General features: G+C 43.3%; 3 protein-coding genes across 3 annotated transcripts in view; 1 reads left to right on the top strand and 2 right to left on the bottom strand.

The window, feature by feature from the left end:
- Positions 1–309: 309 nt before the first annotated feature.
- Positions 310–2,125, bottom strand: sf3b6 (splicing factor 3b, subunit 6). The gene is made up of 4 exons (XM_080514621.1): positions 1,989–2,125; positions 1,002–1,120; positions 747–885; positions 310–655 (listed from the first exon to the last, which is right to left on the bottom strand). Exons 1-4 carry the CDS (start codon positions 2,016–2,018, stop codon positions 566–568), a joined length of 378 nt encoding a protein of 125 aa, XP_080370747.1. The 5' UTR covers positions 2,019–2,125; the 3' UTR covers positions 310–565.
- Positions 2,126–9,127: 7,002 nt separating this feature from the next.
- On the bottom strand, positions 9,128–11,293 carry pla2g7 (phospholipase A2, group VII (platelet-activating factor acetylhydrolase, plasma); the record flags this gene model as incomplete). The annotated part of the gene is given in 5 exon segments (XM_080514616.1): positions 9,128–9,172; positions 9,174–9,229; positions 9,310–9,458; positions 10,932–11,102; positions 11,180–11,293. Coding segments are annotated over 5 exon segments (528 nt in total). The 5' UTR covers positions 11,287–11,293.
- Positions 11,294–11,968: 675 nt separating this feature from the next.
- Positions 11,969–14,041, top strand: part of ints9 (integrator complex subunit 9) — a gene marked incomplete at its 5' end in the record, with an annotated part of 13,100 nt that continues 11,027 nt past the window's right edge. Inside the window, one exon of the mRNA XM_080513974.1 lies at positions 11,969–12,021. Coding sequence (XP_080370100.1) covers positions 11,969–12,021 — 53 coding nt within the window. The remainder of the gene's footprint in view (positions 12,022–14,041) is intronic.

Raw genomic sequence — 14,041 nt, 5'->3', positions numbered from 1 at the left:
ATAATGTATATATTTCATCCTTTTATTTTACAACTTTTTAAGAGTAAAGCTTGTCAGTACTTTATAGAAGCGAAGAGGAAGAGAGCAGACCGAAGCAGGAAACCTGATGTAAAAGAGATTAAGATGCTCTCCTTGCTTCGATTTCTCTAAACAATCCAAAGTTTAATATTTGCATTTAAATTATTAAAAAACCTCGATGTCCCTGAACCACCAGCAGATGTCGCTGTCTCACAACACCTGAATTGAATGAAGGTTTACTTTCTAGGAGTCAAATTGAAGTCATTGAGACACAGACTGGATTTTTTTTGAAAAAGAAACCTTTATTTTACACACATGAAACATGAGTGCGGCTTTAATTTGAAATCAAGCAGCCTGTCGGTCACTCCCATGGGAATGTGCTGAACGCTCGAGTCCGGCTCCGAAAAACAAATCAAACCCACCGCGAGCGTCGAGGGGAAAGTCACAAAGTCAACATTTCGCATTCAACAAGAAAAAAAAAAAAGCATATCAGCGGAGGAAGGCGGAGGGGTGGGGTGGGGTGGGGGGGGGGGGGGCTCTGCAGGATCTACTTGGGAGGGTCTGTGTTGATGCCGTATTTCTCTTTCAGGAGCTTCAGCTGCTCCTCTTTCTTCTTTGTGTCCATTTTCTGGAACGCCTGTAAAACAAACAGAACGGGAAACGTCAGAGCATGCTTCCTGTCTGTCTTCTTCCCCGACTGTGACCTTTGACCCGGAGCTGGTACGCACCCTGTTGGCGTTGTAGTAGAGGACCACCAGGTAGCGGTTGCACACGTTGAAGCCCGACAGGTGGTCGCAGGCGTTCTTGGCGTCGAAGATGTCTTCGTACACGACGTAGGCCGTTCCTCTGGATTCGGGCGTGTTCCCTCTGAGAAATGACGAGATGTTGAGAATCCCGACATCTGATAGCAGCTCAAAGCTCAATTTTTCAAGGTGAACTCCTGCTGTGATCGGTTACGTGGCTGATGGATGTCGTTCACTCACGTTCGGATCTGACGAATCGGTCCGTACTTTCCAAAGATGTCGTACATTTCTTCAGCTGTGATCTTGTAAGGGAGATTCCTGACGTACAGGATCCTGTTCACCTCCGGAGGTAATCGGATCTGAAGCAAAAGCAAAAGAGTTTAAAACACGTCGGACAACGAGGAAAAGGCAAATTGATTCCTGTAGCTGCATTAAGACGCGAGTTATTCACAGTCTTTACAATGAAATACATTGTACAACTATCCGAGAATCAATGAAATAAAAAGGAGAATTTAAAAAAAATGTATTTATTGGACGGTCTTCGCATAATTGAGGTAAGCCGATATTGGTTTAACCCTTGATTTCATGCTTGCAATATTTTTTTTTATCTTATTTTGTTATTGTATTTCAGGTCCAAGTCCACAATTACACTCCGATTTCTATTTTGACTTGATGTATTGACTGGCATGGCATCAAGATGAGCTCTGACCTTTAACATTTCCACTCTGAGGACAAAACCAATGACCCCTTGAAGAGATTTGAAGTTCATTAAAGACGAAAAACTGTATTATATTAAATACGTATTATATATATTACAACAAAACTAGTCTCAGTTTGATCTCAGTCACCTCCTAGTGTGTGAAGGTACACGTAGTAGCCAAGTGGCGGGATTCAAATGTCTAAATTCAAACATTAACAATACAAATAATCCGATTATGATTAATAAACAAACACAATTTGGCAAACAAACTTTAGCCGCTAATGCTAACAGTGTTTGCAAAACAAGCAAAAATAAAGTCTCGGCTCAACAACTGAGCAAATCACACAAACTCGTAGTAAATTGAAGTTTTAGAGCCGCTTAATGAAGGCAAAACATGATTTTAATACCAAGTTTCGACAGTGTGATTGCTATTGCGGTGCTAGCAGGCTAACAGCTAACCGAGCGATAACTCCGCGTGACGACGGAGTTAAAACAACAAACACAGAAAAGAACCGGTTTCTACTCACGTTCGCGCGTTTCGCCGCCTGCATCGCCATGGTGAAGGTTTGTGAGTTATTGTTTTTTTTAGGCTGGAGAGAAACAAACACGCCGCTAACAGCTAACAGCAGTCCTCAGAGGGAAGTGGCGACAGAACGCTGGTGACGCACTTCCGCTGCAGGCAGGATACGGACACCGTGCGGAAGCTGCTGCTCCCTGCTGGACGGCGGTGGTACTGCAGCCACTGGCGAGGGGGGAAAATGAGACTTTGCTATGGAATTCAGCGTAAACCGAACCTAACTTATCGAAAAGATCAATTCATTTCGGATCCACACTCTGCGACACTCTAAAGATTGGCGGTAAAAGAGCTTATTACACTATTGGCAGGTTATAACAGTCGATTAATTAGATTTTAAAAGGCCTAAATTATGACGCTTAATACATGATTGATTCCTTCTGAACACCATTGTGTGTTTCAGAAAATCGAAGCAACTGGACTCTTTCGTTTTGTTTTGTGTCTACTTTACTGAATCCATGTCTTTGTGTGTACAGTATATTTCTGTATGAGGGCAATGTACAATCATTTGCAAAAGAAAATTACACCAGAAACCTCAAACATCTACATGGTGCAAATATCTACAGTCAAGATAGAACATATTTTTCGTGGTAGACCAGCCAAATGATTAACTTGTTAGGGAAGAAAGAGGCACCAAGTGTCACGTCAGACCGTTAGAAAACGGAACACCTCTGTAGCAAAAGAGCCTGTATTGAACGGTTCGATACCAATATGTGCATCGTTATGACCCTAAATAGAAGGTAGAGGTTTCAGCCATCGGGTTCTTCTCATGTGGAAGCGGCTCAATAAGTTTAATTGGGGAGGGTGACTCACTTTACTTTTGAAGTTCGGCTTAAAATGTGCCAATTTGATGAAGCTTCCAGTTTGGGACACCCCAGATCATTTTCTAGTTAAGCGGTCGAGACCTTCACCGAGCTTTCCTTTATCACTTCCCACACTGGTGTTCACCATCTCCTGTTCCCATTGCAAAAGGTGCTTTTCCTTCTCACCAGCGCCTGTACTAGAGTAAAACAGGTCCTTTGTGCTGCTCTGCCTTCAGGGTAAGGATCAGGAGGGAATACCATGAAAACTGTTTCCCCACCAACACCCGAATAGACAAGCCTTTAGAGTTCTTTGAAAAACAAACATCATTGAAGGCCTCACCTCAAGTGTCTCATGAAAAGCCCAATTTACTGATCAACTGTATTGCAGAAGACCTTAATGTTTGGTTGAGAGCCAATCTGGCTCGTCATCAACGTTCGAGCTGCGGTGGAAGACAAAGGGCATTGACAGTTGCACAAGTGTGTTGAGTCACTGCCATATGCAATAGTGTGGTTGCTTCTGAATGTTTGAGGACCTACTTCCAGGTGAATCTACTCTGCAAATGGTCCGAGACATTTGAGACACCCTCAAATCTGCAATAAAGTCCAAGCTAGAATATCCCAAAAGCCGAGTTGAAATGTTATGAGGGTATGACAACCAGTTACCAGACAAGTTTCTTTACACGGAAAGAGAATCAAGGGAGACAGAAGTGAACTTCAGTCTTTTATTCAGAGCAGAGGGATGAGAAGATTCAAAACACCTGTTGAAAGTCTGACAGTTAGTGTGGGATTCTAAGTCCAACAAGGCGTTTCCTTTTCCCTTTCGGCGTCTCGCCAGCAGCTCCAGTTTGACTCTTCATGGGCGATTTGACGATTTTCACGTGGTCGACTGAGGATCGAGTCCCTGCAACTGAAGAATCAGCTTTACAACACTGAACCAAACGTTAAAACCAAACCTCAAGCTGATCGTGTACCTTTACTGTCAAAGCTGTCGGCGGCGGCCGTCCCGTTGCTGCTGCGGTCGGCGGCGGCGGCCGTCCCGTTGCTGCTGCGGTCGGCGGCGGCGGCCGTCCCGTTGCTGCTGCGGTCGGCGGCGGCGGCCGTCCCGTTGCTGCTGCGGTCGGCGGCGGCGGCCGTCCCGTTGCTGCTGCGGTCGGCGGCGGCGGCCGTCCCGTTGCTGCTGCGGTCGGCGGCGGCGGCCGTCCCGTTGCTGCTGCGGTCGGCGGCGGCGGCCGTCCCGTTGCTGCTGCGGTCGGCGGCGGCGGCCGTCCCGTTGCTGCTGCGGTCGGCGGCGGCGGCCGTCCCGTTGCTGCTGCGGTCGGCGGCGGCGGCCGTCCCGTTGCTGCTGCGGTCGGCGGCGGCGGCCGTCCCGTTGCTGCTGCGGTCGGCGGCGGCGGCCGTCCCGTTGCTGCTGCGGTCGGCGGCGGCGGCCGTCCCGTTGCTGCTGCGGTCGTCGGCGGCGGCCGTCCCGTTGCTGCTGCGGTCGTCGGCGGCGGCCGTCCCGTTGCTGCTGCGGTCGTCGGCGGCGGCCGTCCCGTTGCTGCTGCGGTCGTCGGCGGCGGCCGTCCCGTTGCTGCTGCGGTCGTCGGCGGCGGCCGTCCCGTTGCTGCTGCGGTCGTCGGCGGCGGCCGTCCCGTTGCTGCTGCGGTCGTCGGCGGCGGCCGTCCCGTTGCTGCTGCGGTCGTCGGTGGCGGCCGTCCCGTTGCTGCTGCGGTCGTCGGCGGCGGCCGTCCCGTTGCTGCTGCGGTCGTCGGCGGCGGCCGTCCCGTTGCTGCTGCGGTCGTCGGCGGCGGCCGTCCCGTTGCTGCTGCGGTCGTCGGCGGCGGCCGTCCCGTTGCTGCTGCGGTCGTCGGCGGCGGCCGTCCCGTTGCTGCTGCGGTCGTCGGCGGCGGCCGTCCCGTTGCTGCTGCGGTCGTCGGCGGCGGCCGTCCCGTTGCTGCTGCGGTCGTCGGCGGCGGCCGTCCCGTTGCTGCTGCGGTCGTCGGCGGCGGCCGTCCCGTTGCTGCTGCGGTCGTCGGCGGCGGCCGTCCCGTTGCTGCTGCGGTCGTCGGCGGCGGCCGTCCCGTTGCTGCTGCGGTCGTCGGCGGCCGTCCCGTTGCTGCTGCGGTCGTCGGCGGCCGTCCCGTTGCTGCTGCGGTCGTCGGCGGCCGTCCCGTTGCTTGGCGTTGAAGGCTCAGAGTCCCGCTGCACCAGTTTCACATGACTAATCGTTGCTTCCTCCACTTCCTTGGTTCCTTGTCCAACTGGGAAAAACAAAAGTTCAACGTTCAACAAGAACTCGGGGTAGCTAGCAGCGCCACCCGCTAAAGGCAACATTTCCACAAATTTGCTTACCTTGTTGGTTAATTTGCTCAACCACCATTTCCATTGACTGGAGAAGCTTCATCGTCTTCTTCATGGAGACATCATTGGCAGACAGCTCTGAAACAAGACAATAGAATTAGCATTTAGCATTTTTCCGCATCAGTCGCTCGATAAAGATTTCCTCACTAGTTAGCTTACCTCGCTCCCCCCTCTCCAGGACGTCTCCCAGTCCCCAGGATCCTGTGGACATCAAGACAATAGTTAAACATTTAAGCACCATAAAGCACAGCAGATCAACCAGAACCATTAGCTGTTAGCTTCCAAGCAAACAAGCGTGAGACCTTCTGCCAGCGAGACGAGCAGCGCAGCCGCGAGGACGACCCAACGTGATCCCATGGCTCCAGGTAGACGGTGATGCTGCAGACTGCAGCTTCCTGTTTAAATAGTCTCACTGACACCCACAGGTGCTGCTCATCAGCTGTAATTGACTCTCTGGGACTGAAGCACCGACTTCAACCAATCAGCTTCTTTCACTCGATCCGAGCCAATTCCTCCAAATTAAAACGTTTCAGTGAGTTGTTATTTTTACACTCAGTTCCGATTGTCCTCGGGGAGAACTCCAATTATTAAACTGGGGGGTGTAGAGCACTATATAATGACTGTAATTCAAATTTCCTTCTTAAAACTTCAGTTCTTCAATGCAGTTATGGAAAATCTATACATTCACTAAGCGTGTTGACAAAAGTCAGGCCCTCAAAGAGGCCCACAAATGTGCACAACTTAATTAAACCTCAATTTTATCTCGCTGGGTATCATAGTGTCATGACGACATCGGTGAGGAGGAATAAAGAGAAATATTCTGTTTATATTTTCACAAGTTGAAGTGGTATTTGAAATCACAACCAGGAAATGAAGCAACAATTCTCACGACTATCATGTACAATTGACAGCAAAACCTTATTTATTCCGTGTACCGAGGTTAAATAACCCTGATCAAGAGTATTTGTCACAGAACTCAATAAACAAGGTAAAAATAAATATGTCAAATTTCTGGGGGAAAAGAATGTAGGAATTGAAACCACAAACAGTGAATATAGTTGAAATGCTTCGTTTTAATCGTCAACACGATCAGCTGAGTTGGAAAAACAAGCAAAGCAACTAAATCTTCAAATAAAGAAAGTGTGTGAATAGTGTAGATCTGCTGCCCCCTGCAGGACGGTAGAGGTATTGCAGCATACTGAGCACTGTAAAGAGAAAGATAAGATTTTATTCATCCCACATGAGAAAATTCACCATCACAGCAGTTCCATATTGCACAAATATATATATAAATATTTCATTATTAATCTAATTAAATACTTACTACAATTAATAAGGATAAAACCGTTGGGACTGTTGTGGTTTTTCAACGCTGTTGCAAAACTGCATGTGCATCACAAGAAATACACGAGGAACCTTGTGTAACGTTCATTAGTGTTTCTAAATTTAACTTCCAAAAAATATTCTGATACGACGCGACGTCACGTTTTCTCACAGTCGCGACGTTTTTCTGTCTGATGTTTGAGTCGTTTTGCGCCAAAGGAAGTGAAGTGTGGAGAAATAGTTCCTGACTTTCCTCATCGTTTCTTGCTAAAGCTCTGCTTGGACCAAAACGTTCTCCATCAATTACCCCATTCAACATTTGGAGAAATGAGCAGGAGTACATGTGACGGTAAACCAGTATTTATTGATTTAATTCAGTGCAATAAAAAGTACATTTTACATTTTACTGGTATAAAAGAACAAAACGTCAACAAAAAAGAACTTGTTGCAGTTCAAACGACTATATCAACACGGACTTACAACACACACACACACACACACACACACACACACACACACACACACACACACACACACACACACACACACACACACACACACACACACACACACACACAAGTTGATCCTACTTCTTCCTCTCTGTATATTTCAAAAGTCTTTTGTTTGTATTTACATTTGAGCAGGTTGATGTTTGGACGTCGTTTCAACTCCACTTTGTTGCACAATTGCTCACCTTTAACTGTCGGGATAAAACTTTTCAGGGTTCTACTGTTTCTGAGTCCTAAAGTTTAATTCCTCACGTATTTCATAACGACCAGTACGACCTGGGAACCTTCTCTGTATTTGTCTTGGTGACAATCTGTAACTTGCTTTATAGAACATCTGTACTGCTTTGAACTCAATGATGTCACAAAGCTTCATGATCTTTGATTTTAAAAATAATGAGATCATGAGGTCCAAAAACTCAATTTTATGAATTAATCGAATAGTTCTTTTTTTTTTGCACCATTACTATTGGTTTTACTGTGTTTTTAGAAGTACTACCCCAAAACCACAGTACAATAATATAAATAGGGCAAAATCAGAGCACAATATAAGGTGTGTAAAGCTTTGATATTTAAATGTGCTTTGCTTTTGCTATTATTACAATGTTTCTTGAAATTTTCGTAGATATATATTCAATGTGAGATTTCCCAAGTACTTCTATCATCAATAAAAACTCCATAGAAACAAGTTCCTGAACAATAAATTCCTCATCATCTATCAATTAGTCTCACGCCGAATGAATTTTCTCTTGTTCATAATTAAAAATTCAAAATGTGTTTTTTTTAACGTATATAAATGTTCCTCAAACGTGTAGAAATAACGTCATAAAATGAAAGTGCTTCATAAGTAGGAGTGGGGAAAAAAAAGAGAGAAGACACAAGTTGAAATTGTTTTTATTTGTTGTTCCGTGAAACTGTTTTACTTGTATAAAATCTGAAAGAAAAAAAAAAGAAAACAAGAAAGTAAAAAGGTCCTGAGCTCACACAAGATCTAGATATTCTGTATTTTAAGGCCCCGTTTCCATGACGATGTTTCAACTCATCACTTTTTGTGCGTTTCCGGTGCAGAAAACTTTTCAAAACAATGTAGTTCTCATGTTGGGCCACTAGTGGGAGCTGTCGGTTGATTGTTACGTGACTTCTTTTGAAACTCTGTCACTCCTTCAATGGATCTGAAATATTTACGGAATTAACCCCGTGACGTTCAGGACAATCTGAAACTTCAGCTCAACGTCCATTATTACGCCTGATGTTATATATTATACATACATTAATTGCCTAAAATAAATATAAAACCCCCGCTGCTTGAATGTTTCAATAAGTGGCCAAGAAAGGGTGAAGAAACACTTGAGATTTTTGTGATTTCGTCCAAATAAAGTAAATCTAAAAGCTCAAGCGCGACTTTGGGTCAAATTATACGTCTAATATCAGGCAAGAAAACAATAAATAGGATTAACTTGTTTGCATCAAATTTAAGCGGCTTGAATAAAGCAAAAAAATATATAATTTATTATTAAAAGAAAGTAATTTTTCTAAGTTTCTAAAGTAAATTTTTTTTTAAATTTAAAATAATAAATGCTGGTGATTTTAACGCCGTGGCCCCGTCGAGGTTACGTTGTAAACTAAACTCTATTTATTAATGCGGTGATCCTCAGCCTTGTGAAAAAAAAAAAAAAAAATTAAAAAAAATTCTAAAATGTGCACAAACCGGATTTCTTTGATTTCTTTCGAGGTACAAATGCAGATAAGTCGAGACGGAAAGTGTAGAAAAGCGACTTGTAAATTAGTGTTCATCGTGTTTCACGGAGCTCAGTCTTCCACTGGTTACATACGATTCTCATGATTTTGTTTTTGTGCGTGTTGTTGTTGTTGTTGTTGTTTAAAAAAAAAAAAAAAAAAAAAAAAAATCACACAGCAATCAGAAAGCCGTGATCGCCCGGAGTGACGCCCCGTCGCCTTTGTGTACAATGAAAAGATGAAAGAGACGGAGATTCCACCGACAGCGAGAAGAGAAAGTACGTAAAGGTTCAGGCTCCAGCGAGGAACGCCAGTCCTTCCTGCCGATGAGGTAGAGCCCCCTCCCCCCCCCCCCCTCCTCCCAACCCCCCCCCCCCCCCCCCTCAGATGGACGACTGCATCAGCGTGACGTTGGTTCCCTGGATCAGGGTTGTCGTCCTGCCCGTCGATCAGACGATCCCACTGGTTGAAGTTCTTCTCCAGACCTGCGCCACAACTTTAGGCTCAGTGTCTTTTTATTTATTTATTTTGATTTTAAACCTCAAGATGCTCCCCCCCCCCTCACCTAGGTGGCGCTGCAGGAAGGCCAGCGTGGCCTTGTTGCACAGGTCGATGGCCAGCTCGGGGTCGATCTCGCCCTTCAGCTTCATCAGCTTGCCGATCCAGTCGCCCGTCAGGAAGGTGAAGTCCGGGAAGCTCTGGTGGACCGTTCCTCTGGAGACACACACACACACACACACACACAGGGGGAATACATAATAAAATAAAATTAAATAAAATAATAAATAAATATAGGAACAAGCTTCAGAATGAAGTAAATAATAAAAATAAACTAAAATATAAAATAAAATAATAACTAAATATAGGAACAAGCTTCAGAATGAAGTAAATAACAAAAATAAACAAAAATATAAAATTAAATAATAACTAAATATAGGAACAAGCTTCAGAATGAAGTAAATAATAAAAATAAAATAAAATATAAAATAAAATAATAACTAAATATAGGAACAAGCTTCAGAATGAAGTAAATAATAAAAATAAACTAAAATATAAAATAAAATAATAACTAAATATAGGAACAAGCTTCAGAAAGAAGTAAATAATAAAAATAAAATAAAACAAAATAATATAAATAAAGGAACAAGCTTCAGAAAGAAGTAAATAATAAAGATAAAATAAAAAATAAAATAAGATAAAATAACAAAAATAAATAAAGGAACAAGCTTCAGAAAGAAGTAACTAATAAAAATGTTATATATTTTTTTTATAAAATAATAAATAAAATAAAATAAAACAAAATAATATAAATAAAGGAACAAGCTTCAGAAAGAAGTAAATAATAAAGATAAAATAAAAAATAAAATAAGATAAAATAACAAAAATAAATAAAGGAACAAGCTTCAGAAAGAAGTAACTAATAAAAATGTTATATATTTTTTTTATAAAATAATAAATAAAATAAAATAAAACAAAATAATATATAAATATAGGAACAAGCTTCAGAAAGAAGTAAATAATAAATATAAAATAAAAAATAAAATAAGATAAAATAACAAATAAATAAAGGAACAAGCTTCAGAAAGAAGTAACTAATAAAAATGTTATATATTTTTTTTATAAAATAATAAATAAAATAAAATAAAACAAAATAATATATAAATATAGGAACAAGCTTCAGAATGAAGTAAATAATAAATATAAAATAAAAAATTAAAGAAGATAAAATAACAAATAAATAAAGGAACAAGCTTCAGAAAGAAGTAACTAATAAAAATGTTATATATTTTTTTTATAAAATAATAAATAAAATAAAATAAAACAAAATAATATATAAATATAGGAACAAGCTTCAGAATGAAGTAAATAATAAAAATAAACTAAAATATAAAATAAAAGAATAAATAAATATAGGAACAAGCTTCAGAAAGAAGTAAATAATAAAAAATAAAATAAAATAATAAATAAATAAAGGAACAAGTTTCAGAAAGAAGTAAATAATAAAAAAATAATACAAAATAATAAATAAATAAATAAAGGAACAAGCTTCAGAAAGAAGTAAATAATAAAAAAATAAAATAAAATAATAAATAAATAAAGGAACAAGTTTCAGAAAGAAGTAAAAGAGTCAGGAAGTCTCCAGGAATCCAAGAAACACATAAACTGTCCATGTTAATCTGCACAGACCTGATGGTGATCATCTTCCTCTGGATGACGGCCGACTCCAGCTTCTTCATGCGGCTGATGTTCCCGGCCCACTGGAACTTCTCCGAGTTGATGAAGAAGATGGGCTGCTTCACCCGGGGGAACAGCTCGTCGTCCAGCGGCGCCATCCAGGCGTCCAGCGCCACGCCACACCTGGGGGAGGCAGCGCGTCAGGAAACGTCTCTCCCCCCCTCCCCCCTCCTCCCCCCCCCCCCCCTCCCTCCACTTACTTGAACTTCACCTCTTTGCACAGCGCCTCGATGGCCGTCGCTCCTCCGAAGGAGTGTCCCATCACCGCCGTCCGACACAGGTCCATCGAGTTCTGTCCACATTTCATTCTTCGTTTTAATTTGTGCTTTTTAACTCATTGGAATGAAGCCAAACCACCAGTTTATTTGGTTTTTTTTCACAAACGCGTCACAGAAGCCGCCTGTTCTCCTCGCCGCCACGTCAACTTTTCCTTTTTTCAACCTTTTAATTTGTCCCTTCGACTTATTTTGTCTGTGTCGTCTATTTCCTACCCTTATTCATCCTCTCGTACGTCCCTTTGGCCCGCCGTGGTGGATTTAAAGTACTTTTTTTAAATAAAGCTGCCAAATCCACACGTGAAGAACAACTGAAATGTCCTTTAAATGTGGTTTAACCACATTTAAGTCCTGATTTAGCCTGATTTTTTATTTGTAGAAATACCGAAAACAGTCGTTGGGGTTTCTTTAAATAAGACGACCAGTTAAATGATCATTTATTTGAATATATTTAGAGCAATTCAGGTCACATTCCACATCCCAGCCTGTTATTTATGTTCCAGTTGATCTGTTTCACTTCCTTCGACGCCCGACTTCTGTTATTTTGATATATAGATATATTTGGATATATTCGGTGAGGTTGCAGATCAGCGAAGTTGCTCAAGAACACAAACCGTCACGAGACGACGACTGAATCTGTCCCGGATCGTCTCTCGCCGTGGTTTTGCTCAGATTCTTGCTTCTCTTCCAGATAATTCTCAGTAAAAGTGCCGCATGAGACTGAACGACGTCGACGATAACGACCGAATCAACCTGGAACTCAGACGGTGGTTTTTCTTTTTCTGTGTTTCAGGTTGATGAGAAGTTTTTCTTCAAGACGTGTTAAAAAAAAACGAATTAATTTAACGGTAGTGAATTTCTGTAAGTGAAATTTCCTCTATTGCTTCTGGCACTTTGTTCTCTCTCTCTCTCTACGACTGCCTCGATCTACCGCTACCTCACAGTCTCTCTCTACAACTCCTCTCTCTCTCTCTGTCTATTTCTCTGTCTCTCTGTGACTCTCTCTCTCTCTGTAAGTCTAAATCTCTTTGTCTACCTCTCTCTCTCTCTCTTTCTCTGTCTCTTTATGACTCTCTCTCCGTCTCTCTACCGCTACCTCTCTATCTCTAGGACTCCCTCTCTGTCTCTCTCTCTATGCAAGTCTAAATCTCTTTGTCTACCTCTCTCTCTACGACTCCCTCTATCTATTTCTCTGTCTCTCGCCCTCTCTCTACCGCTACCTCACTCTGTCTCTCTATGTCTAAATCTCTCTCTCTCTCTACGACTCTCTCCTCGTTTACCTCTTTCTCTGTTGACCTCTCTCTCTCAATCACTCTCTCTCTCGTCTTCTACCCCTCTCTCCGTGTACCTCTTTTCCTCTCTCTCTCTCCCTCCATCTTCCTCTCTCTCTGTCTACCTCTCTCTCTCTCTACGACTCTCTCGCTCTACTTCTGTCTCTCTCCCTCTCTCTACCGCTACTTCTATCTCTCTACAACTCCCTCTCTCTCTATTTCTCTGTCTCTCGCCCCTCTCTACCGCTACCTCACTCTTTCTCTCTACGTCTAAATCTCTCTCTCTCTCTACGACTCTCTCTCTTCTTCTACCTCTCTCCGTTTACCTCTTTCTCTGTCGACCTCTCTCTCTCTCTCTATCACTCTCTCGTCTTCCTCTCTATCTGTCTACCTCTCTCTCTCTCCCTACGACTCTCTCGCTCTACTTCTGTCTCTCTCTCCCTCTCTCTACCGCTACTTCTCTCTCTCTACAACTCCCTCTCTCTCTATTTATCTGTCTCTCGCCCCTCTCTACCGCTACCTCACTCTTTCTCTCTATGTCTAAATCTCTCTCTCTTTCTACGACTCTCTCTCTGCTTGCCTCTTTCTCTGTCTACATCTCTCTCTCTCTCTATGTGTCTACCTCTCTCTCTCTCTCCATCTTCCTCTCTCTCTGTCTACCTCTCTCTCTCTCTGTCTACCTCTCTCTCTCTGTCTATGTGTCTACCTCTCTCTCTGTCTACCTCTCTCTCTCTCTCCATCTTCCTCTCTCTCTGTCTACCTCTCTCTCTCTCTCCATCTTCCTCTCTCTCTGTCTACCTCTCTCTCTCTCCATCTTCCTCTCTCTCTCTCTCTCCATGTGTCTACCTCTCTCTCTCTCTCCATCTTCCTCTCTCTCTCTCTCTCCATGTGTCTACCTCTCTCTCTCTCTGCCTACCTCTCTCTCTCTCTCCATCTTCCTCTCTCTGTCTACCTCTCTCTCTCTCTCCATCTTCCTCTCTCTGTCTACCTCTCTCTCTCTCCATCTTCCTCTCTCTCTGTCTACCTCTCTCTCTCTCCATCTTCCTCTCTCTCTCTCTCTCCATGTGTCTACCTCTCTCTCTCTCTCTCCATCTTCCTCTCTCTCTCTCTCCATGTGTCTACCTCTCTCTCTCTCTCCATCTTCCTCTCTCTCTGTCTACCTCTCTCTCTCTGTCTATGTGTCTACCTCTCTCTCTCTCTCCATCTTCCTCTCTCTCTGTCTACCTCTCTCTCTCTCTCTCCATCTTCCTCTCTCTGTCTACCTCTCTCTCTCTCCATCTTCCTCTCTCTGTCTACCTCTCTCTCTCTCCATCTTCCTCTCTCTCTCTCCATCTTCCTCTCTCTCTGTCTACCTCTCTCTCTCTGTCTATGTGTCTACCTCTCTCTCTCTCCATCTTCCTCTCTCTGTCTACCTCTCTCTCTCTCCATCTTCCTCTCTCTCTCTCTCTCCATGTGTCTACCTCTCTCTCCCTCTGCTTCCTTCCTTCCTCAACTGGAACGTTAGTTTTCTGTCTCT

Source organism: Blennius ocellaris, assembly GCF_963422515.1.
Source record: "Blennius ocellaris genome assembly, chromosome: 18".
NCBI classification, from domain to species: Eukaryota; Metazoa; Chordata; class Actinopteri; order Blenniiformes; family Blenniidae; genus Blennius; species Blennius ocellaris.
The sequence above is the reverse complement of the archived record's forward strand: the minus strand, read 5'-3'. Positions and strand labels throughout refer to the sequence as shown.

Excerpts from the sequence above, each read along its gene's own strand:
- sf3b6 (XM_080514621.1), bottom strand. The coding sequence starts at position 2,018 with ATGGCGATGCAGGCGGCGAAACGCGCGAAC. Across the intron at positions 1,121-1,988 it reads AGGCGGCGAAACGCGCGAAC|ATCCGATTACCTCCGGAGGT; the intron begins GTGAGTAGAAAC and ends CTTTTGCTTCAG. Across the intron at positions 886-1,001 it reads CCGATTCGTCAGATCCGAAC|AGGGAACACGCCCGAATCCA; the intron begins GTGAGTGAACGA and ends GTCATTTCTCAG.